The 24,951-nt window shown below is 42.3% G+C and overlaps 1 protein-coding gene across 1 annotated transcript in view; it reads left to right on the top strand.

Annotated features, from left to right (window-relative positions):
- Nucleotides 1–11,465: 11,465 nt before the first annotated feature.
- Nucleotides 11,466–24,951, top strand: part of GALC (galactosylceramidase) — a gene marked incomplete at its 3' end in the record, with an annotated part of 53,751 nt that continues 40,265 nt past the window's right edge. Inside the window, exon 1 of the mRNA XM_007471611.1 lies at nt 11,466–11,755. Within this exon, the coding sequence (XP_007471673.1) occupies nt 11,549–11,755 (207 nt within the window). The remainder of the gene's footprint in view (nt 11,756–24,951) is intronic.

The raw sequence follows: 24,951 nt of genomic DNA, 5'->3' as shown, positions 1-24,951 counted from the left end.
GCTCGGCTCCAACTTCTCCATGGGGCAGACAGTGGAAGAACCTAATCTGCTGATGAAGGGTCCTTTGCATCCACATTTTCCACTTGCTGCAATTTCACTAGTTAAAGTAGCAGCTAAACATGGCAGGGGACATTCTGAAATACTGATTTATTTCCCCAGCCTTACTTCCTTTTACACCATCCCTATTCCCCCACACACTCAATTAGCCATTTTGCATTTATTGCCTCAAGAGAAGGAATTCTTGGCAGAAAAATTCGGGGTTGGGAGGAGAAGACAATCCTAGGTTTAGAGTTTCAAGGGGTTCATGCAACTCAGGAGAATGAAAAGGACTGGGGTGCAGACAATCTGCTTTGAAGAATATCTGCTGAGCTAAAGCAAAGCTTCCGGCCCCCAGGAGCAGATAAAAGGTTTTTCCTGCCGGCGGGTCTGGGGCTTAGGGTTGTGAGAAGGGAAGTCATGAGAATTCAGATGTGGTGGCCTGACACAGGGACACTGCATCCTGACCATTTGTACCCTCTCCCCTGCAATCCCTGAGGTGGGGGTGGGGTGGCAGTTACTCTGATGAACTGCATGATGTGGGGAGCTGAGTGATCCTGTCTCTCATGTCCAGGGTGTAGTCCAGATAGGAGGCTATCTCAGGACTACATGTGTGAAAGGCCTGAGACAACCTTACCACATTCCCCTGTGCCCAGCACAGCGCTGGTCAGGGCACACGAAGGGTGCACAGAAGTGATGCAAGGCCTCAGCCCACCTCATGGCGCTTCCAATGGCCCAGTGTGTCACAGAAGAAGCCTTGATGGGGGACAACCCAGGTGAGTCCTGCTTGGGCTAACTACTGAGGACCAGAAGGGAATGAGGACATCTCACGAGAGGCCAGCATGCACAGAGGGCAGCCTTGAGAATTGGGGGTTGAGCTAAACCTCTCCAGCCTTAGCTACATACAAACTCCCTGGATCCTAGATGGTGTTGTGGGCTGACTTGCATCCCCCTACCTCTCTGCCAAAATCCATATGTTGAGGTCCTAATCCCTAGTACATCATAATGTGACTGTACTTGGAGTTAGGCTCTTTAAAAAGATGACTAAGTTAAAATAAAACCGTTAGCATGGGTCCTAATCCAATCTGATTGGTGGTATCCTTATAAGAAGAGGAGATTTGGACACACAAAGAGACACCAGAGATGCGCATGCAACAGAGGAAAGACCAGGTGAGGACAGAGAGAGTAGGTAGACATCTGCAAGCCAAGGAGAGAGACCTCAGAAGAAACCAACCCTACTGACACCTTGATTTTGGACTTCCAGCCTCTAGAACTGTGAGAAAATAAATTTCTGCTGGTTACACCACCCAGTCTGTGGTGTTTTGTAATGGCAGTCCTAGCAAAGTAAACACAGGCAGAATCCAGAGGAAGAAGACGTAGGATCCTGAATTGACTGTGATTAAGTGTCCAACAGTTTGGTAGAATGGGGTATTGAAATGGAATTTTAGTTGAGTTACAGAAAGATAAAGAATATTTTATTTCTTGCATCTCTGGTTATGGCCTGAGATTGGAATCCACTTCATGTGTTTGATCTAAAATGTGTAATTCAACAAACATTTATTAAGCCTTTGAATAGGACTACTGAGCAAAAATATTTTTCTCATTACTTGTCAAGGGGCCTAAAATGTAACTATTAGATGACTTTTATTTGGGGGGGGGGGTCTTGAAACTTTTACCAGCAGGCTTCCTTTCTAAGGATGCAAATGTATTCCTTGTGTTCGGGGGTGGGGGGGGGGGCGGAATATTAAGTTGTCAGATAAAACCTTACTTGGCTTCTACATTATGGCAAAGCTCCCTGAAATCCATTTACATCAATGGTTCTCCAAGTATGCTTCTTGGATTAGCAGCATCAATGTCACCTCTGAACATTGGAGAATTAAAATTCTCAGTCTTACCCCAGGCCCAGGGAATCAGAAGCTCTGGGGCTGCAGTTCAGTGATGTGTGTTATAAAAAGCACTCCAAGTAGTTTTTTTTTTTTTATTTTTGCGGTACGCGGGCCTCTCACTGTTGTGGCCTCTCCCGTTGCAGGGCACAGGCTCGGGACGCGTAGGCTCAGCGGCCATGGCTCACGGGCCCAGCCGCTCCGCGGCATGTGGGATCTTCCCAGACCAGGGCACGAACCCGTGTCCCCTGCATCAGCAGGGCGGACTCTCAACCACTGCGCCACCAGGGAAGCCCCTCCAAGTAGTTTTGATGCCGAAAGTTTTGTTTTTTCTAAGGAACAAAGTTATTTTTTAAAATAAATAAATAAATAAATAAATTTATTTATGGCTGTGTTGGGTCTTCGCTGCTGCGTGGGGGCTTTCTCTAGTTGCAGCGAGTGAGGGCTACTCTTCCTTGCGGTGTGCAGGCTTTTCATTGCGGTGGCTTCTCTTGTCGTGGAGCACAGGATCTAGGCGTGTGGGCTTCAGTAGTTGTGGCACGTGGGCTCAGATGCCCCAAGGTTTGAGAACAACTGGTGTACAGGATGGTTGCCTGGGTAAGAGACTGGGGGGGTGGGTGGTGAAGAGGCAGGGAGAACAGAACCTCTAAAAAGGGAAGAGTATGGAAACACTTTATGTTCAAATTCTTGCTTGCTTTTGGTACTTTAACCCTGTCAGAAAGGAAGAAATTTTTCTCTACCCTTCTATGTTCCTCTGGCTGGTCCAAGAATGAAATTGACATGAGACAGATTAACAGGAGAAGATAAAACAAAAATTTAATAACATGTATGCACTGGAGAGGCCCAGGAAAACTGAGTAACTCACTAAAATGGCTGAAATCCTCACCTTAAGTATTATCTTCAGCTAAAGACAAAAGAGGATGTTGTGGATAGTTGTTCAGGACTGCAAAGGGGAGGAAGGCAATTCATGTGGAGATGGAAAAGCAAATGTTTGGTAAACAAATGTTTGCTGGGTCGTGCAGAGACAATGGGGCACACAGAGGACTCTGATCTCTAGGCTCTGCTGAGTTTCCCCCATCACAGTCCATATTTGCAGATATCTCTGGTGATAGCTCTAATCTGGGACCAGGCCCTTTATCCAAATTCTCTTAGACAGTTAAGGCGGGAGGTAGCAAGAAAAACTTCCCAAGTCTTCTGTTTCTTAAGAATAATCAGTCTAAATCAATCCTCATACCAAAGAGACACATTTTGGGGTGGCAGATTTTGTTCCCCTACAGCCCTATTATCCCTTCATCAGTATTTAAATTCCATTCTGCATCACTGTACCATTAGTTCACTTGGCTGTGCCCTTTTCAAAAAAGTTGAGCTAATACAGCCTCTCATTTCAGACTTGTAAATGATTTTAACTTAAAGCTTAAGTCAGAACATAAGTATAGTAACAGTTAAAATGGAGATATGTTATCAAACTAAGGACTAGAGTCTTTAATATCTTAAGTACCTTTTCAGAAGACCTAATATGTATTTCATGGTGTCTGTAAATTACATAAATGCCTTTTAATGCCTTTGCTATACTCGTTTATTGAAATAACCAAATTTAAGAAGATTAACTCCAAATAGTTTCCTCTGATATATTGCGGATGTGCAGACTGCTGATTAGCTTAATTTTTAAAGTCAGGATAAGAAGTGTAAGTCCTTGTGGAATTATCTGTTGAGTTTGCTTATGGTAGGGATAACCAGCTAATCGTTTAAGTTTTAGGATTGAAAAAATATTTCATGAATTTAGGTTTAACCAAGACATGTACTAATATTTAAGGAGGTTCAATCCAAAGGATAGGGCAGAGAAGTAGAAATGATTGGCAGAAAATTGAGTCAACTGGGGCAGAGGGGCTATGGACAGACAGGAGGGAGGATCTGAAGCCAGCTTAAGTGTTGTGGGTTCTATGGCATCTGGACTGGGGAAGGCAGGTTCTGTTACCCAAAGCTGTGGGTCATACCAGAATCCATAGAATGAGCAGAGCAGAGCAGAGATTATAGTGAAAATCCAAGAGTGATAGGAATACCTGCCATTTTACAGAAAATAATGCTAGAGTCTTTATTTTCCTTGGTGCTTTTTTAGAGGATGCTAAAGTATCTTTGCAAATGTGCAGTAATTGAGTAAATCCCTTATATCATTTTATCATACCCATTTCTATGAATAAGCCCTCAAAATATTAGTTACTGCAATATTTAATACTATATCATATGAGTGGTTTGCTGAAATGCATCATGGGTAAGTGTTGTGATTTTAAAATATGTTCACAGATTCCTTGGCACTCCTCCTTTCAAGAGGTGGAGCCCAATTTCCCTCCCCTGGAGTGTGGGCTAGACTAAATGACTCATTCCTAGCAAATAAAGCAGAAGTGATGGTGCACTATTTTGGAGACTAGGTCGGAATAATCCTGTGAATTCCTCCTCATGCTCTCTCTCTCTCTGCTCACTTGGTCTTGAGGGACGCCAGCTGCCCTGTCGTGAGAAAAGGTCCATGTGGTGGGGATCTGAGTGAGCCAACAGTACTGAGTAACCATCTTGGAAGTACATCTTCAAGCCTCCAGATAATTACAGCTCCTGCTAACATCCCTACCGCAACCTCACTAGGGATTCTGAGCTAGAACCACTCAGTGAAGGTGATCCAGAATTCCCAACCCACAGAAACTGAGAGATACTAAATATTTGTTGTTTTCAGCTACTGAACTTTGGATACTTTGTGACACAGGAACAGATAACAAATTCAGTATATATATTGTTGAGTTGATGTGAATGTTTTGACATGGAGATTGGGTGCCAGTAGTCCAATGTAGACATAAATTATGAACTTGGGATTAATTCAGGCAAGTGTCAGTGTTCAAGCAATTTCCCCTTTTTATAACCAAAATACTCTGTTAACTCTCTGGGTTTATGGCATATACTTAACTCATCTTAAACAAAATTTCCTAATAATCATGGTTACTTATTGCTGATTAAAAGACAATTGTCTGAAAAAAAAAAAAGAAATTTTAATCCTATGGTTTGGACATGCAAGCAGTACAGACAGACAGTAGGTGTATAAGTCAGCTCAGGCTGTCATGACAAAATACCGTAGACTGGGAGGCTTCAACAGTAGAAGCCTTGATTTTCTCATACTTCTGGAGGCTGGAAGTCCAAGATCAAGGTATCTGCCATTCAGTTTCTGGTAGGGGATCTTTTTCTGTCTTGCAGACAGCTGTCTTCTCACTGTGTTCTCACATGGTAGAGGTGGTGGGGTAGAAGGGATGAAGTGAGAGAGAGAGAGGATGCGAGGGTGGGGGGCGGGGGGGAGAGCCCGCAAGAGCGCACTCTGGTGTCTCTTCTTATAAGGACCCTAATCTTAGTGTATCAGGGCCCCATCCTTATGATCTCATTTAACTTTAATCACCTCCTTATAGTTTCTATCTCCAAATCCAGTCACCATGGGGGTTGGGGCTTCAACATATGAATTTTTAGAGTGAAACAATTTAGCCAGTAATCAAAGTCTGAGATGGGGTGGGAAAGCAGGTTGTTGTCCAAATTATCCTCTCCTGAGGTTGGGGAGAAGTGCAGTGAGTGGGGGATGGAAACCAAACAGCATTTGAGGCTTCCACGGGGTCAGAATGCAGGAGGGGGAGGTCTTTCATCCAAACTGTTGGTGTCAAAATCAATTAAGCAAAGTGAGAAGCCAGGGCTGCTGAAGTAGCCTGTGACTGGAGGGATAGAGCCCAGAACAATACTGACAGTCAGAGTATGGAGACGGGAGTCAGAAATCTAGGGAGGAAGATCACAGCAGTGAATGTAAAACAAGTACTGGCAGGTAATTCTTACAAATAGGCATGAATGCACATGGTGGGGTTATGTTTGCTGCAGGCTGGTGCCTGGGACGACTGGCCACTACTGCTCTGTTTCTCCTTGCAGGACACCTCTGACACCCAGTGTGTGTGGGTTTTCCTTCCACCAACAACCAGTTCTCCAGTACTCCAGACACCAGCTAGAAGTCCTTCAATTTAGTTTAATTCTGACACTAATTACCTGGAGTAAGCACCAGATTCCACAAGGTAAGAGCTCCAACCCACAGGACTGTTTCCACTTCAGATGCCGGTCACAAGATCTCGGTCTCCAGTATTTCGGACCAACTGGCTGTCATTTGGGGGTTCCCACAACCCACTCCTCAGGTTCAATAATTTGCCAGAATGGCTCTTGGAACTCAGGAAAGCATTTTACCGACATTTACCAGTTTGTTATAACTGAACCACTGTTAGATATTGTTACAGGCTGAATTTTGTCCGCCTCAAATTCATATGTTGAAGCTCTAACCCCAGTACCTCAGAATGTGACTGTATTTGGAGATAGGGCCTTTATAGATGTGATGAAGTTAAAATGAAATTGTTAGCACGGGCCCTAACCCAATCTGACTGGTATCCTTATAAGAAGAGGAAATTTGGGTACACAAAGAGACACCAGGGATGCACAGGCACATAGGGGAGACCATGTGAGGATGCAGAGAGATGGTGGCCACCTGCATGCCAAGGAGAGAGACTTCAGAAAAAGCCGAAGTTCCCACCACCTTGATGCTGAATTTCAGAACTCTGAGAAAATAAATTTCTGTTGTTTAAACCACTGTTTTGTTGTATTTTGTTATGGCAGCCCCAGCAAAGAGTGGATATTCTTCAATCTCATCTTTAGCAGCCAGAGGCAAAAGTTTACTGAGTGTGCCTAACCCAGGGCCTGGCATACATGAGATCTGCTCAGTCCAACCCCAGCACCACTGGCCACATGTGGCTATTGTGCACTTGACATGGGGCTAATCCGAATTGAGGTGTGCTATCTGTGTAAAACACACTCTAGATTGTTGAACCCTTCATATGAAAAAAAACCCATAAAATCTTTTATTAATATATTTTCATATTGATTACATATTTATCAATAATATTTTGGATATCTGGGGTTAAATAAAATGTATCATCAAAAATTAATCTCACCTGCTTTTTTTTAACTTTAATGTGGCTACTAGAAAATTTCAAATTATGTATGTGCTTTGCATTACATTTGTGGGACGGAATTGTACTAGATGTTTAAAAAAAAATCTTTTGAGCCATGGGAACCTCTTGTACTCTTATTTTCTTCATGCCTAAGACTTGAAATTAGGTGGACTCTAGAATTTTTCCCCTGGTAAGAGTGTAGAAAATGGTACTGACGATCCAAAGAAGAATAGACATACCACAGGTGAAATAGGAGGACAGCAAAACTTCCTGGAGTTCCTTTATTGGAACTAATCCACACATTAACAATTACCAACAGGGACTTCCCTGCGGTTCCAGTGGTTAGGACTCCATGCTTCCACTGCAGTGGGTGTGGGTTCAATCCCTGGTGGGGGAACTAAGATCCCACATGCTGTGCAGTATGGCCAAAAGAAAAACCAAAACCCAAAAACAACAACAACAAAAAACCCAAAAGAACAATTACCAACAAAAGCACTACAGGTGGTGAAGGCAGTGTTTAAAGTGGGATAAATGCAGACCCAGAGGCTGAGAATTCTTTGCAATGATCATATCTGGTTGTGATTATTACCTGGTGTATCAGTCAGGGTTCTCAGCTGCAGACAACAGCACCATCTTTGGCTAACCTGAGCAAAAATGAAAGACTTAGAAAGAAATCAAGATACGGCACAGAATTGCTGCTGAGGCTGCAGAACCCGTCTTGCGAAATGGGCTAGAGCCAAAGGACTAGAAAGACAGCCCAGGTCATCCTGCCTGAGCAATAGGTTAGGATGGCACTTCTCACCCTACTGCTCCTGGCACTTGAAGCCCATCTGATGGAGCCTCTATGCCACCACCTCCTCTGCACTCTGACACTGCTGCAGGGTGCTTTCTCAGCTGTCCATACATCTAATCACTCTTCCAAGATCAAAGTCACAGGTTTGGGGAACTGACTGAGAGAGCTGGGTCACTGGGGCTCTAGAGCCCATGCTGCTGGGGGTGAGAAGAGGGAGGATGTGGCGCCTTAACTCCTGAAAGAGGTGGAATCTGCCTCCCACCAAGACTCACATGGGGGGAATCAGCCACAAGGGACATGGATTTGGATGAGCGTAGACAACAAAAACAGAAAAAAAAATTCAGACCAGTACAAAGACAGGAAGGATCCTTTTCCTCAGGACTGTCTTAGTTTTGTGGAGAGCAATAAACTCAAGAGCTACACTATAGTTAATCTGTATTCTATTTATGTTATTATTTATATAATAAACCCTTTCATAGCATGCAGTATGATTATATATATATATATATATATATATATATAAATATGGTGGTCACTCTTCTAAATGTTTCATAAATATTAATTCTGCTAACCTTCATATCAACTTCTCTATCATCATCTCTATTTATGGATGGTTAAATTGAAGCCCAAAGAAGTAAAGTAACTTGGCCAAAATCACACAGCTAGTAGGTGGTAGGAGAGATTTGAAGCTATGTAGTCTGGGGCTTCAGGGCTGATCGTTTAACTACTATACCACACTGCTCCTTACTATAGCAATTTTTATCTGTAGTTATACTTAAGAAGATGTTTAGGAAGCAATATATAATTTATTCCATTATGTGGGTTCTGTCCTTTGAACCATTTTTACTGTCTTTATATATAGAGCCCTGAGTTTACAGAGAGAAGTCATTGAATAGCGGGTGATGTAATTAACAACTGCAATCAAGCAACTCACATACAAGTTGTAAAGATCAGATAAATGACAGATGGTACAGGATAGTTCATGATAAGAAAATACTTCATACTTTTGGCCCTGGAGGACTCTTACTCTAAGGAATGTTTCCAACTTCTTTCATAAATAATTCTTTTTTCTTACCCCCTTATATGATTTTTCAGTGATTTTCTAAAAATCAAACTTTTATTTTGTTGTGTCAAGATATTGAGTCCTATCCAGACCCCTGGTTATACAGGAATTTCCTCATGTTTTCTAATAGAACTTGTAAGGTTTCATTTATTTACATTTAGAGCTTTATCCATTTGGCGGTTATACTTATGTGTGGTGTGAGCTATAGATCTAAAATTTGATCTTTTCCCAAAGAGTTATCCAGTTGTCCCAATACCATGTTTTAAAAAGCCCATCCTCTTCCAGTGATTTAAGACACCATCACTACAGTGATTTCTGTTTCTTTAAGTTCAACTTAATATATATATATATATTGAGTACCCACCATGGGTTGGACACTGCACTTAAGAAGTAAAAAGAAGAAGGAGACTTGGCCTCTGGCCTTGAACTTGTGGCAGCCTAATTCAGACTTCTAAAAGTAAAGCCATTTCTTAAAGTGAGACAACAGACTTTATCAATAACGTTTCATTAAAAGGCAAGATCGCTCACTTTTCTCAAGACCATCTGATTTTGATCACTTAGGAAAACTGAGAAATTTGCTGTGGCTAAAGTACAGCTGTGATACTCAGAAACACTGCTTATTTAAGAGAAAAACTGTCCTTACTTTGTAAACTCATCTGACTTTTGAGAACTGAGAGACGCTTCTTTCCTACTGTCTGGTGTATATCAGGGACCCTGAAACCACAGAAGCAAGGGAAGCCGAACACACAATCACTTGTCTGATAACGGCCGTTTCCCTTTATCTCACGTCTTGAGCACATCTGAGTGCCGTGCCCAGCAGTTCAAGGATCTCTCTTTCTCAGCTTGTATTTACTGCTTTATTAGAAACTTTTTTCTTTTTTTTTTCCGGTATGCGGGCCTCTCACTGTTGTGGCCTCTCCCGTTGCGGAGCAGAGGCTCCGGACACACACACTCAGCGGCCATGGCTCACGGGCCTAGCCGCTCCGCGGCATGTGGGATCTTCCCGGACCGGGGCACAAACCCGTGTCCGCTGCATCGGCAGGCGGACTCTCAACCACTGCGCCACCCGGGAAGCCCTATTAGAAACTTTCTCGTCTAATGGTTTCCTGGGCATAGATTAGAAATTTGCAACAAGAGACATTTTCCCTGGTAAGGAATTACTTTGGTTATGAACTAATAGGAACTAGTGGTACATATTTAAATATTCTGTTTCCTCTTTTACAAATATCACACATTGCACAAATATTTGTGGTATGCCTTCCAAATACAAGGTGCAACAGTGCGTTACAGAATGACATATGCTGGGTTCTGGTTTCAACTTCCCAGTTTCGCTTGTATGGTATTTTTCCCTCTATTTTCTTCTAATTACATAATTATGCAGATGTTACATGCATATCCCAGATATAAAATCTCAGGGTTGGTAGGAAGCTTAGCAGTTATTTGATTTAACAGCCACGTCTTGCATCCACTGGTGCTCCGCTCATGTTTAAAATTTTATTAGAACAGATGGATCAGAGTGAGTTCAGAGAAGGTAAATCTATGGAACTTGACTAGTTACTGACTTGAATCATAGAATGGTGATTGTAAGGAAGGTAGTTCAGATAAGTGCTGTATGGGGAAAAGAAGAAATGGAAGAAAACAAGTGGCCAATATACAGGGAACTATATAATTTATCATATAAGCCAGAACATTGTTGAGGGTGAAAGAGATACTATTAATAATTATGTTAGGACAATAGACACAAGCTGGGACTGTCCTTGATAAATCATATAGACCTATAGTAATTTAGGAAGATGGAAAGAGTAAGCATACTGTCCATTAAGAACCTAGAGATATCATAAGGGCCTGACGAGTGTGTTTACGGGACTGCCCAGACAAATTTTTCCTCCTGGTATAATCGTAGTCTTGACACTTAAATTTACGTTTGCAGTTAAGGGGCAAAACAATCAGATCTGGGGATCAGAGATGCTTTCTCTGCAGCCTCTCGATAGTCTCTTCAATTTGTTTCAATACCAAGGAAATCAGAAATCTCAGACCAATGCCGGATGTGGTAGGAATCCCAGGACAATCCACAACTTCCCTGCCAATTTAGGGTTATCTGCCTGGAACCATTTCAACTGGCAGCGGCAAGTACCTTATGAAGCAACCAGGATGAAGTTGTTACCAGGATGAAGTTGTTACCAGGATGAAGAACCATGTCAGCTAAGGCCTCCTAAGTGTGTCACGCATTCAGCTAGGATTTACTGCCTGTCTGTTGCCTTACTCGTATTTCATTCAATCATATGTCCCCATGCGGCTGCTCTTCTTGCTTCATCTTACCTTAAGAGGAGACTCAGGCTCATAAAGCTAAGTGACTCCACCAAGGTGACAGCTGAACGGGGACTAGGATAGAGACTCAAGCCTGCCCCTCTTTCTCGTTCTGCCACGTACTGGCAGGTGGTAGAAGCGCCCGGAGACGTTCGGGGAGGTCCATAGTAGGCCACGCACTGCCCTGCTCCCCTGGCCTTGGACATCCACCTCCCCTTCGATAAAGTGCTCCAGTGGGTGAAGCCGAAGGAGAGGCAGCGAACGGATACACGCGAAAGCTGAACTCGGACCCTGAACTTGGGCCGAGTAGGAAAGGCTCGCCCCGCCCTCCCCCAACATTACGGCGGCTGCGTCAACGAGCTGCGCCCCACACTCAACATGGCGGCGGCGGCGCCAGCGGCCTCCTGCCCTTCTCCATCATGGCGGCATCCGGACCCGCCTCCGCGGGCGCCGGAGTCATATGACCCACACAATGGCTGAGCACCTACTCCAGGCTTCCCGGCAACGCCAAGTGAAAGCCATGACGGCCGCCGCGGGTTCGGCGGGCCAAGCCGCGGTGCTCCTGCTGCTGTGCGCGCTGCTGGCGCCCGGCGGCGCGTACGTGCTCGACGACTCCGACGGGCTGGGCCGGGAGTTCGACGGCATCGGAGCTGTCAGCGGCGGCGGGGTGAGCAGCGGGGGGTGGGACGCGCGGGTGGCGTCAGGGCACCGCTCCGTCTCGCCCCACAAGCCCCCGCGGCGTAGCCTAGCGTTTCGGCGCTCTCCCGTCGCGGCCCGGCTCCCGGCGGGCGCCCCTCGCCTGGCTGTCCAGACCCGCCGGCCGCGGGGCTGGAACCTGCGTTTGCTGGTTTAAAATGAACCTGTAGAGCCAGTTAGATTTAACAGATCCGGGGGTCCACCGAGTAAGTGACAGGTCTAGATAGTGACAAGGCTGGGGCTCAAACCCTTCCTTTCTCTGGGCAGCGGGGCCTGTCGGGGCGGTTCTCTTCGCCTTGGAGAGGGCACTCTGGGAGGGTCGCTCCAAAGACGGCCAGGGAGCCGAGGAGCATCCGTCTGCTGAAGAGGATGCCCCAGTGGGATGCTTTGGCTGTGCCTCTTCTTTTTTAGGGAGGGGTGTCGGGGAGTCCTGGACCAGGATGTGGTTGGGCTCTTTCAAAGGGTCAAGTACCGAATAAGTTTTTTGTTTTGCGGTACGCGGACGTCTCACTGTTGCGGCCTCTCCCGTCGCGGAGCACAGGCTCCGGATGCGCAGGCTCAGCGGCCATGGCTCACGGGCCCAGCCGCTCTGCCTCATGTGGTATCTTCCCGGACCGGGGCTCGAACCCGTGTCCCCTGCCTCGGCAGGCGGACTCTCAACCACGGCGCCACCGGGGAAACCCCCGGATAAGTTTTTGTTTGGAGGCACAGCAGGTATCTCAAGGCCTCTTTAGGAAGGTGAGAGGCTAGAAACTGGGACTTTTTTTTTTTTTTTTCTTTTTCTAATGGCAGGCTACACCAGTATCGACTTATAGTTTAGGATTGTTTACTCTTGGAGGATTGTTTTCCCCTGGATGGCAAAGGCCTAAGGCGGGGTGAGTTGCCCTCTGGAAGGGGCAGTGCCTCATTGGTGGCTATTTATGTGTGTGAGGAGAGGCAAACGATGGGTCACCAGTCAAGATAGTGACTCACCACCGTTAAGATGCATAAGAATCACCTGGTCGTTGGTTTCAATGCAGACTCTGGCCTCCCCGCCAGCTCCCATTTTGACTTTACAGTTCTGGAGTGGGGCCTGAGAATCTGCTTTTTAACAAATGCGCCAGTGGCTTCTCATACTAAATGTTGAGAGAACTATTTTCCTGATTCAAGGATCTCTGGAGCAAGCGGTTTTTTGTTTTTTAAATAAAATTTTAATTTAAAGATAGTTTCAGATTTACAGAAAAGTTGCCAAGACAATACAGAGTTCTCATATACCCTGTAGCCAGTTTTCTCCGGTTATCAGCATCCCACATTAGTACGGGACATTTGTCCCAACCAATATTGATTACATTAATGAAAGTCTGTACTTCCTTTCATATTTCCTTAGTTGTTACCTAATGCTCTTTTTCGGTTTCAGGATTCCATCCAGGATACTAACTGCATTTAATTGGCATGTCTTTTTAGTCTTTTCTAGGCTGTGTCACTTGGGATAAGTTCGTATTATCTGGGCATTTTAAAATGTTAAGGGAGACATGAGGGCCATTCCAGCTTAATGCAACATTTGTGTGGGCACAGCTGGTAATTTCCTTAGTTCCCTAGTCATGCTGATGGGTGGCTCCTAGGCCCTGGAGCTTGCCACAGTAGCATGATTGTTCTTGGCTCCTAACAATTTACTTACTCCTGTCTCATGCTCTTTGTAACCATTGTCTTGTCTTTGTTTTATCCCCTTCTGTTTATAGCTTTTGGATCCATGGGGTTTATGGTGGCAGATCTTTGGGTGAGAGGGATTTTCTTTTTTGTACCCCAGATCATAGCTAGAACTGATTTTATTTGAAAATTGTAAGGCAGAACTCTTGAATTGGTTGAATGGGTTGTTTGTTGGATTGAGTCAGATTGGTACTTGTATCCTTAGATGCAATTCAGAACCAGCTTGAATGCTTGCTTCCTGGGTGGATGTTTTGGGCTGGTCTCAGCCTATTGATAACCAGTGCTGTGGAGGGACTGGTCCTTGTGCTTCTTTTTTTTCTTTCTTTCTTTCTTTCTTTCTTTTTTTTTTTTTTTTTTTAACGTTTTTATTGGAGTATAACTGCTTTACAATGGTGTGTTAGTTTCTGCTTTATAACAAAATGAATCAGTTATACATATACATATATACCCATATCTCTTCCCTCTTGCATCTCCCTCCCACCCTCTCTCCCTATCCCACCCTTCTAGCTGGTCACAAAGTACCGAGCTGATCTCCCTGTGCTATGCGGCTACTTCCCATTAGCTATCTATTTTACATTTGATAGTATATATATGTCCATGCCACTTTCTCATTTTGTCCCAGTTTACCCTTCCCCCTCCCCATGTCCTAAAGTCCATTCTCTAGTAGGTCTGCATCTTTATTCCCATCTTGCACCTAGGTTCTTCATGACTATTTTTTTTTTTTAAGATTCCATATATATGTGTTAGCATGTGGTATTTGTTTTTCTCTTTCTGACTTACTTCACTCTGTATGACAGACTCTAGGTCCATCCACCTCACTACAAATAACTCAATTTTTTTCCTTTTTATGGCTGAATAATATTCCATTGTATATATGTTCCACATCTTTTTTATCCATTCATCTGTTGATGGACACTTAGGTTACTTCCATGTCCTGGCTATTGTAAATAGAGCTGCAATAAACATTGTGGTACATGACTCTTTTTGAATTATGGTTTTCTCAGGGTATATGCCTAGTAGTGGGATTGCTCGGTTGTATGGTAGTTCTATTTTTAGTTTTTTAAGGACCCTCCCTAATGTTCTCCATAGTGGCTGTATCGATTTACATTCCCACCAACAGTGTGTGAGGGTTCCCTTTTCTCCACACCCTCTCCAGCATTTACTGTTTGTAGATTTTTGGATTATGGCCATTCTGACTGGTGTGAGATGATATCTCATTGTAGTTTTGATTTGCATTTCTCTAATGATTAATGATGTTGAGCATTCTTTCATGTGTTTGTTGGCAATCTGTGTATCTTCTTTGGAGAAATGTCTGTTTAGGTCTTCTGCGTTTTTGGATTGGGTTGTTTGTTTTTTTGATATTGAGCTACATGGGCTGCTTGTAAAATTTGGAGATTAATCCTTTATCAGTTGCTTCATTTGCAAATATTTTCTCCCATTCTGAGGGTTGTCTTTTCATCTTGTTTATGGTTTCCTTTGCTGTGCAGAAGCTTTGAAGTTTCATTAGGTCCCATTTGTTTATTTTTGCTTTTATTTCCATTTCTCTAGGAGGTGGGTCAAAAAGGATCTTGCTGTGATTTATGTCACAGAATGTTCTGCCTATTTTTTCCTCTAAGACTTTTATAGTATCTGGCCTTAAAAGTCTGTAATCCATTTTGAGTTTATTTTTGTGTATGGTGTTAGGGAGTGATCTAATTTCATTCTTTTACATGTAGCTGTCCAGTTTTCCCAGCACCACTTATTGAAGAGGCTGTCTTTTCTCCATTGTATATTCTTGTCTCCTTTAACAAAGATAAGGTGACCATATGTGCGTGGGTTTATCTCTGGGCTTTCTGTCCTGTTCCATTGATCTATATTTCTGTTTTTGTGCCAGTACCATACTACCTTGATTACTGTAGCTTTGAAGTATAGTCTGAAGTCCAGGAGCCTGATTCCTCCAGCTCTGTTTTTTGTTCTCAAGATTGCTTTGGCTATTCGGGGTCTTTTGTGTTTACTAATTGTGTGTGAAATTTTTTGTTCTAGTTCTGTGAAAAATGCCAGTGGTAGTTTGATAGGGATTGCATTGAATCTGTAGATTGCTTTGGGTAGTAGAGTCATTTTCACAATGTTGATTCTTCCAATCCAAGAACATGGTATATCTCTCCATCTATTTGTATCATCTTTAATTTCTTTCATCAGTGTCTTATAATTTTCTGCATACAGGTCTTTTGTCTCCTTAGGTAGGTTTATTCCTAGATATTTTATTCTTTTTGTTGCAATGGTAAATGGGAGTGTTTTCTTGATTTCACTTTCAGATTTTTCATCATTAGTATATAGGAATGCCAGAGATTTCTGTGCATTAATTTTGTATCCTGCTACTTTACCAAATTCATTGATTAGCTCTAGTAGTTTTCTGGTAGCATCTTTAGGATTCTCTGTGTATAGTGTCATGTCATCTGCAAACAGTGACAGCTTTACTACTTCTTTTCCCATTTGGATTCCTTTTATTTCTTTTTCTTCTCTGATTGCTGTGGCTAAAACTTCCAAAACTATGTTGAATAATAGTGGTGAGAGAGGGCAGCCTTGTCTTGTTCCTGATCTTAGTGGAAATGGTTTCAGTTTTTCACCGTTGAGGATGATGTTGGCTGTGGGTTTGTCATATATGGTCTTTATTATGTTGATGTAAGTTCCCTCTATGCCTACTTACTGGAGGGTTTTTATCATAAATTGGTGTTGAATTTTGTTGAAAGCTTTTTGTGCATCTATTAAGATGATCATATGGTTTTTATCCTTTAATTTGTTAATATGGATATCACATCAATTGATTTTGCGTATATTGAAGAATATACATTCTTGCATTCCTGGGATAAACCCCACTTGATCATGGTGTATGATCCTTTTAATGTGCTGTTGGATTCTGTTTGCTAGTATTTTGTTGAGGATTTTTGCATCTATGTTTATCAGTGATACTGGTCTGTAGTTTTCTTTTTTTGTGACATCCTTGTCTGGTTTTGGTATCAGGGTGATGGTGGCCTCGTAGAATGAGTTTGGGAGTGTTCCTCCCTCTGCTATATTTTGGAAGAGTTTGAGAAGGATGGGTGTTAGCGCTTCTCTAAATGTTTGATAGAATTTGCCTGTGAAGGCATCTGCTCCTGGGCTTTTGTTTATTGGAAGATTTTAAATCACAGTTTCATTTTCAGTCCTTGTGATTGGTCTGTTCATATTTTCTGTTTCTTCCTGATTCAGTCTTGGCAGGTTGTGCATTTCTAAGAATTTGGCCATTTCTTCCAGGTTGCCCATTTTATTGGCATAGAGTTGCTTGTAGTAATCCCTCATGATCTTTTTTATTTCTGCAGTGTCAGCTGTTACTTCTCCTTTTTCATTTCTGATTCTGTTGATTTGAGTCTTCTCCCTTTTTTTCTTGATGAGTCTGGCTAATGGTTTATCGATATTGTTGATCTTCTCAGAGAACCAGCTTTTAGTTTTATTGATCTTTGCTATTGTTTCCTTCATTTCTTTTTCATTTATTTTTGATCTGATCTTTATGATTTCTTTCCTTCTGCTAACTTCGGGGTTTTTTTCTTCTTCTTTCTTTAATTGCGTTAGGTGTAAGGTTAGATTGTTTATTTGAGATGTTTCTTGTTTCTTAAGGTAGGATTGTATTGCTATAAACTTCCCTCTTAGAACTGCTTTTGCTGCATCCCATAGGTTTTGGGTTGTTGTGTTTTCATTGTCATTTGTTTCTAGGTATTTTTAAATTTCCTCTTTGATTTTTTCAGTGATCTCTTGGTTATTAAGTAGTGTATTGTTTAGCCTCCATGTGCTTGTATTTTTTACATATTTTTTCCTGTAACTGGTACCTAATCTCATAGCGTTGTGGGCAGAAAAGATACTTGATACGACTTCAGTTTTCTTAAATTTACCAAGGCTTGACTTGTGACCCAAGATATGATCTATCCTGGAGAATGTTCCATGAGCACTTGAGAAGAAAGTGTATTATGTTGTTTTTGGGTGGAATGTCCTATAAATATCAATTAAGTCCATGTTGTTTAATGTATCATTTAAAGCTTGTCTTCCCTTATTTATTTTCATTTTGGATGATCTGTCCATTGGTGAAAGTGGGGTGTTAAAGTCCCCTACTATGATTGTGTTACTGTCGATTTCCCCTTTTATGGCTGTTAGTATTTGCCTTATGTATTGAGGTGCTCCTATGTTGGGTGCATAAATATTTACAGTTGTTATATCTTCTTCATGCATTGATCCCTTGATCATTATGTAGTGTCCTTCTTTGTCTCTTGTAATACTCTTTGTTTTAAAGTCTATTTTGTCTGATATGAGAATTGCTACTCCAGCTTTCTTTTGATTTCCATTTGCATGGAATATATTTTTCCATCCCCTCACTTTCAATCTGTATGTGTCCCTAGGTCTGAAGTGGGTCTCTTGTAGACAGCATATATACGGGTCTTGTTTTTGTATCCATTCAGCCAGTCTATGTCTTTTGGTTGGAGCGTTTAATCCATTTACATTTTAGGTAATTATTGATACTTATGTTCCTATTCCCATTTTCTTAATTGTTTTGGGTTTGTTATTGTAGGTCTTTTCCTTCTGTTGTTTCCTGCCTAGAGAAGTTCCTTTAGCATTTGTTGTAAAGTTGGTTTGGTGGTGCTGAATTCTGTTAGTTTTTGCTTGTCTGTAAAGGTTTTAATTTCTCCGTCAAATCTGAATGAGTTCCTTTCTGGATAGAGTAATCTTGGTTGTAGGTTTTTCCCTTTCATCACTTTAAATATGTCCTGCCACTCCCTTCTGGCTTGGAGAGTTTCTGCTGAAAGATCAGCTGTTAACCTTATGGGATTCCCTTGTATGTTATTTATTGTTTTTCTCTTGCTGCTTTTAATATGTTTTCTTTGTATTTAATTTTTGATAGTTTGATTAATATGTGTCTTGGCATGTTCTCCTTGGATTTATCCTGTTTGGTACTCTCTGTGCTTCCTGCATTTGATTAACTATTTCCTTACCCATATTAGGGAAGATTTCAACTATAATCTCTTCAAATATTTTCTCAGTCCCTTTCTTTTTCTCTTTTTCTTCTGCGACCCCTATAATTCGAATATTGGTGCGTTTAATATTGTCCCAGAGGTCTCTGAGACTGTCCTCAGTTCTTTTTTTTTTTTTCATTATTACAAGGCAAATTTATTTATTTATTTATTTATTTTAACATCTTGATTGGGGTATAATTGCTTTACAATTGCAGGCGGACTCCCAACCACTGCGCCACCAGGGAAGCCCCTGTCCTCAGTTCTTTTCATTCTGTTTTCTTTATTCTGCTCTGCAATAGTTATTTCCTCTATTTTATCTTCCAGGTCACTTATCCGTTCTTCTGCCTCAGTTATTCTGCTATTGATTCTTTCTAGAGTGTTTTTAATTTCATTTATTGTGTTGTTCATCATTGTTTATTTGCTCTTTAGTTCTTCTAGGTCCTTGTTAAACATTTCTTGTATTTTGTCCATTCTATTTCCAAGATTTTGGATCATCTTTACTGTCATTACTCTGAATTCTTTTTCAGGTAGACTGCCTGTTTCCTCTTCATTTGTTACGTCTGGTGGGTTTTTACCTTGCTCCTTCATCTGCTGTGTGTTTCCTTGTCTTCTCATTTTGCTTAACTTACTGTGTTTGGGGTCTCCTTTTTGCAGGCTGCAGGTTCGTAGTTCCCGTTGTTTTTGTTGTTTGCCTCCAGTGGCTAAGGTTGGTTCAGTGGGTTGTGTAGGCTTCCTGGTGGAGGGGACTAGTGCCTGTGTTCTGGTGGGTGAGGCTGGATCTTGTCTTTCTGGTGCGCAGGCCCATGTCTGGTGGTGTGTTTTGGGGTGTCTGTGACCTATTATGATTTTAGGCAGCCTCTCTGCTAATGGGTGGGGTTGTGTTCCTGTCTTGCTAGTTGTTTGGCAAAGGGTGTCCAGCACTGTAGCTTGCTAGTCAGTGAGTGGAGCTGGGTCTTGGCGTTGAGATGGAGATCTCTGCGAGACTTTTGCCGTTTGATAATACGTGGAGCTGGGCGGTCTCTGGTGGACCAATGTCTTGAACTTGGCTCTCCCATGTCCGAAGCACAGCCCTGACGCCTGACTGGAGCACCAAGAGCCTGTCATCCACACAGCTCAGAATAAAAGGGAGAAAGAAAGAAAGAAAGAAAAAGATAAAATAAAGTAAGATAAAATAAAAAAGTTATTAAAATAAAAACAAAAAATATGTGAAAAAAATTTTTAAAGTAATTAAAAAAAAAAAAAAAGAAAGAAAGAAGAGAACAACCAAACCAAAAAGCAAATCCACCAATGGTAGCAAGTGCTGAATAATTTATTAAAAAGAGAAAAGAAAAAAAAAAGGACAGAACCCCAGGACAAATGGTAAAAGCAAAACTATACAGACAAAATCACACACAGAATCATACGCATACACACTCACAAAAAGAGAAAAAGGGAAAAAAAAAATCATTACTCCCAAAATCCACCTCCTCAATTTGGGGTGATTTATTGCCTATTCACGTATTCCACAGATGCAGGGTACATCGGGTTGATTGTGGAGATTTAATCCGCTTCTTCTGAGGCTGCTGGGAGAGATTTCCCTTTCTCTTCTTTGTTCGAACAGCTCCCGGGTTTCAGCTTTGGATTTGGCCCCGCCCCTGCATGTAGGTCACCGGAGGGCGTCTGTTCTTCGCTCAGAGAGGATGGGATTAAAGAAGCAGCTGATTCGGGGGCTCTGGCTCACTCAGGCCGGGGGAAGGGAGGGGTACGGATGCGGGGCGAGTCTGCGGCGGCAGAGGCCACTGTGATGTTGCACCAGCCTGAGGCGCGCCGTGCGTTCTCCCGGGGAAGTTGTCCCTGGATCATGGGACCCTGGCAGTGGCGGGCTGCACAGGCTCCTGGGAGGGGAGTTGTGGAGAGTGACCTGTGCTCGCACACAGGCTTTTTGTGGCTGCGGTAGCAGCCTTAGCGTCTCATGCCCATCTCTGGGGTCCGCGCTGATAGCCGCGGCTCACGCCCGTCTCTGGAGCTCCTTTAAGCAGTGCTCTTAACCCCTCTCCTCGCGCACCAGGAGACAAAGAGGCAAGAAAAAGTCTCTTGCGTTTTCGGCAGTTCCAGAGCTTTTCCCGGACTCCCACCTGGCTAGCTGTGGCCCACTAGCCTCCTTCAGGCTGTGTTCACGCAGCTCCCTCCCAGTGGTGCAGGCCCCGTCCGTATTCTTTTGTCTCTGTTTTTTCTTTTTTCTTTTGCCCTACCCAGGTATATGGGGAGTTTCTTGCCTTTTGGGAGGTCTTAGGTCTATCTGCCAGCATTCAGTACATGTTCTGTAGGAGTTGTTCCACATGTAGATGTATTTCTGATGTATTTGTGGGCAGGAAGGTGATCTCCACGTCTTACTCTTCTGCCATCTAGGAGCTCCTCTCTGTGTTTTTTACTATGATTGCAAGATGCCCAGTGATAACCGTCAGAAAACTTTGAAAATAAAAAGTTTATTACTCACAGGTCCTGGAAAGCACATGGCACACCTGGGCCACACAGGGAGGTTGTAGGTAGAGAGGGGGGTGTGGGCCTGGGGTTCTGCTTTCATTAGGGTCAAGGGTGAGGCCTAGGGTTTTGTGGGCTCACTTTTTATTGGTGAGTTCAAAACTTAAGAGTAGAAATTTAAAGTGCAGGAGGAGAAAAAAGAAAAGTGACCCTAATGATGGTCAGTTATCGAAATCAACCAAGATCTCTAAAACAAAGAATCCCCCCCACCCCCTCCCCCCAACCCCAGCCTGGCTCTTTATCTAGTTCTGTGGCTGGCAGTGTGTTTATTTGAGATAGCTATCTCTGAAGTGGATAACTCTGGAGTGGATGCCTTGCAATCAAAGCTTAAGTCCTGCCCTTCCATTACAAAAAAGGAAAAACCAACTGTTGGGGATTACACTACAACCCACCCTTGGTGCCTAGGCATCAGAGTCAGTGGTGAGGACATTAACTGCCTGAGTACCTGATTTACTAAAAGTCAGGGATAGGGCATGTTGGAACCTAGAAAGGATTTTAGTAGCACTCCTATAATAATTACATTGAACAAGAAATAGTCCTGAAATCCAGCTGGTAGCCATTGACCCAGGCTTAAAGGATCACACCTTGAAATGAGGTCAGTGATGTTGGGGCCCTAGGGATCCATTCAAAGATTAGATAATGTTATGATTAACATCTTGGGACATCTGGTGTAAGTACGTTTGAATCTGTGCTGAGTTGGTGGATTGCTCCATATCACACCCAACCACTGTCTTAGAATAGGTCAGTTTAATTAATGGATTGTGTCTCATTTGAGGAGGCAGTGATGCAGGTGTGTTTATAAAGTTAGTCCTCTATGGTGCAAATATTTGATTCAGGTTATTTCATAAGAGGCATTTCTATGGAAACAAAAGAAAAACAATGGTTAGTGGTTGGAGCAGATTATAAACCTAGTCTGAGTCCTGAAGGTAGCCAGTTGAGATTTCTAGATGTAGGACTTGAAGCATATTCAGACGGGGTGGGGACAGATGGTGGCAATCATAGATTTTCCTGGTTTGTAGTCTGAATATCTCTGGTGGTGGGGGGATTCTTTCTGAGTGGTCCATACAGCAAGAGGCACAAAGATTGTTCATACATGAACTGTTGCAGTGATTTCTCTGGAGTTTATATCTAGTTGTCCCACTTTAGCTTGCATGGCTTCAGGAAAAGGGCAGTTTTAGTTCTCAATAATTCCAAGTCAGAAAGGTGGGAAAAAGTTGGAAACAATATCTGGAGAGTTGTAGCCAGATATTAGAGGAAGTGAGAAGAATTCGGTATTCAGTCCAGTTTACAGGTAGAAAACAAACCTCAAAGGCAATTAACGGGACTAAAATCTGATATCCACAGGGTGTCCTATAGTTTACCCTTCCCCCCACCTTTTATCAGAGATAACCCAAATAAGGCTAATTTACTTGCAAAATAAGTCTGGCCTGATTATTTAATAATTAATTTATTATTTATTAAGTGCAACAAGAATAGCGATAGACCATATAGGCTCTTTCAAGTATACTCTGCTGGACCTTCACACAAGGAATCACAGATTGGACTCTTAGAAGTCTCTCTCAAGGTAGGGAGCCAAGCTATGAGCTTACCATCAGACTTTCCCTGCAGTACTGATAGATTTGGGTGAATTCCTTTCTTCTCGAGGTCCACCGAATATCCCGAGGTTCCTACATCTGCCAGGAAGGGACCTTCCTTACTCACCTGGTAAGGCTTCTGTAAGCAAGTTGCCAGGCTGATTTTTCCAAGGAGCTTTATTGGCTCCATAAGTCAAGCTTAGTTCCTTAAATCTGTCTGGTCATATCTGAGTCTATGTTCATCTCTCTCAGATATGACATTCCAGTTAAAACCTTAGTAATATAATCAATGTTTCCAATTGTGTCCTGTTACAAGGAGGACAGATTCTTAGGAACTTATGCAAATAAATATATTGCTATGAAAATGAGAATACTCACTAAGAGTTTCTAAATTCTGAAGGGATCAGGTAGGGAGAAATTTGTTTTACCTTTGTTTGTAAGGGTACACTTTACCAAATTGCTGTAAGTCATAGACAGCTTAGGAAAAAGGGTTTCCTTAAGCCTGGGGGAAAGAAAAACCATTCAAGAACTAACAATGTTTCAGATAAAAAGTCATAAAAATTATAATTATCCTCATCAGTTCATTCAGTTCCTTGTAATTAATTCTGATTGATCTTGATCTTTAGTTAGCAGTTTTATGAATCTTTTTTTTTTTGCAGTACGCGGGCTTCTCACTGTTGTGGTCTCTCCCGTTGCGGAGCACAGGTTCCGGACGTTCAGGCTCAGCGGCCATGGCTCACGGGCCTAGCTGCTCCGCGGCATGTGGGATCTGGCATGTGGGATCTTCCCGGACTGGGGCAGGAACCCGTGTCCCCTGCATTGGCAGGTGGACTCTCAACCACTGCACCACCAGGGAAGCCCTGAATCTTTTTTTACCTTAGAGTTCTGTAAATTCTTACCCAGTTGAGCAATATGATCTGAAAATTATCAGAATCCTGTACTTTAAGTTAGAGTCCTTTCCACAAGTCTTCTTGAAGAAGAAGCACTTTTCGAAGAACACTTTTGCAAAAGCATCAGAGTAAAACAATAACTGTCTGTAAATGACAAAAAGACTTAAACAGGACCATGTTAAAGATCTGATAAAGTTTATTATAATGTGAATGACAAGGAAATTAGGTTATTTCTGTGACATACAACATTTTAAGTTAATAACTAGAATTACAAGTGGTAACATTATACCAGGATATAGCAGGTATCTAGGAATTTCATGTAATTTCTGGAACATATATATTAGTAACATATATCAATACAAATATAACCTAAAGAAGGTTTAGCATTATGTCTTTGACAGTGCTTCCCATGCAATTTAACATACCAAATAAGCCTAATTAGTTTAATGTCTGTCTTTTTATAAGGAGAAAGACCACATCTTTTGAGATGTTCCAGGGCCCATCTGGAAAATCTCAGTTATTTTGAGGTCAAAAAGACTTCATTTAGAATTTGATTTTGGGAAGTTTGTCAAAATATCAAAAGGTGTTAAAACACTTGATTAAATAGGATTGTTGGTCACTGTGAAATAGTTATCCATTTAACCAAAATGACAAGAACTTCACAGGCAAATACATAAAGTTACTTATTTTAATCCCAGTTTAACTCCCCCGCACCCCAAACACACAACCTTAGCTCTTTTAATAGAGAAGACTCGCTTTTTTTTTTTTTAAGTAATTAAAGATTCAGTAAAGATAATGTGAAGCATAGAATATTATTCTGATAAAACACAGAATCTTTATTTCCTAGGCAGGTTACTTAAAAGGTAAAGAAAGGGCTTCCCTGGTGGCACAGTAGTTGAGAGTCTGCCTGCCGATGCAGGGGACACGGGTTCGTGCCCCGGTCCGGGAGGATCCCACATGCCGCGGAACGGCTGGGCCCGTGGGCCATGGCCGCTGAGCCTGCGCGTCCGGAGCCTGTGCTCCGCAACGGAAGAGGCCACAACAGTGAGAGGCCCACGTACAGCAAAAAAATAAAAAGGTAAAGAAAAACCTTTCATAGGCTTATCAAAAGCAGACCAATAGTCTAATAAAAATTTGTCTTCTTAGCAGATGAAAGATAATTAAGTTTTAGTTTTATGTAAGTATGCTATAAAAGTTTATTAAAAAAAAAACCCTTATAATAAGTTTATTTCATTTTTAGCTAGCTTGAATACACAGGTAAAATTCCCTCTCTTCTTCTCTCTCTTTCCCCAGCTTCTATATCCATTCATTTTGTCTACTTTAGGACAAAATTACTTTCATTTCCCTAACAAAAATACATCTCCCTACCTCATACCTTTTCTTAGCCAAAATACATCCTGCTTTCCTTGATAGAATTGTTTCCCTTATTATTTCCAGTATTTTAATTACATATATTAGAATGCTTGACTCTTAAAAACCTTA

This window comes from Lipotes vexillifer, unplaced genomic scaffold (assembly GCF_000442215.2).
Source record: "Lipotes vexillifer unplaced genomic scaffold, Lipotes_vexillifer_v1.1 scaffold950, whole genome shotgun sequence".
Lineage (NCBI taxonomy): Eukaryota > Metazoa > Chordata > Mammalia > Artiodactyla > Lipotidae > Lipotes > Lipotes vexillifer.
Note: the sequence above shows the minus strand (reverse complement) of the source record. Positions and strands in the feature narration are given on the sequence as shown.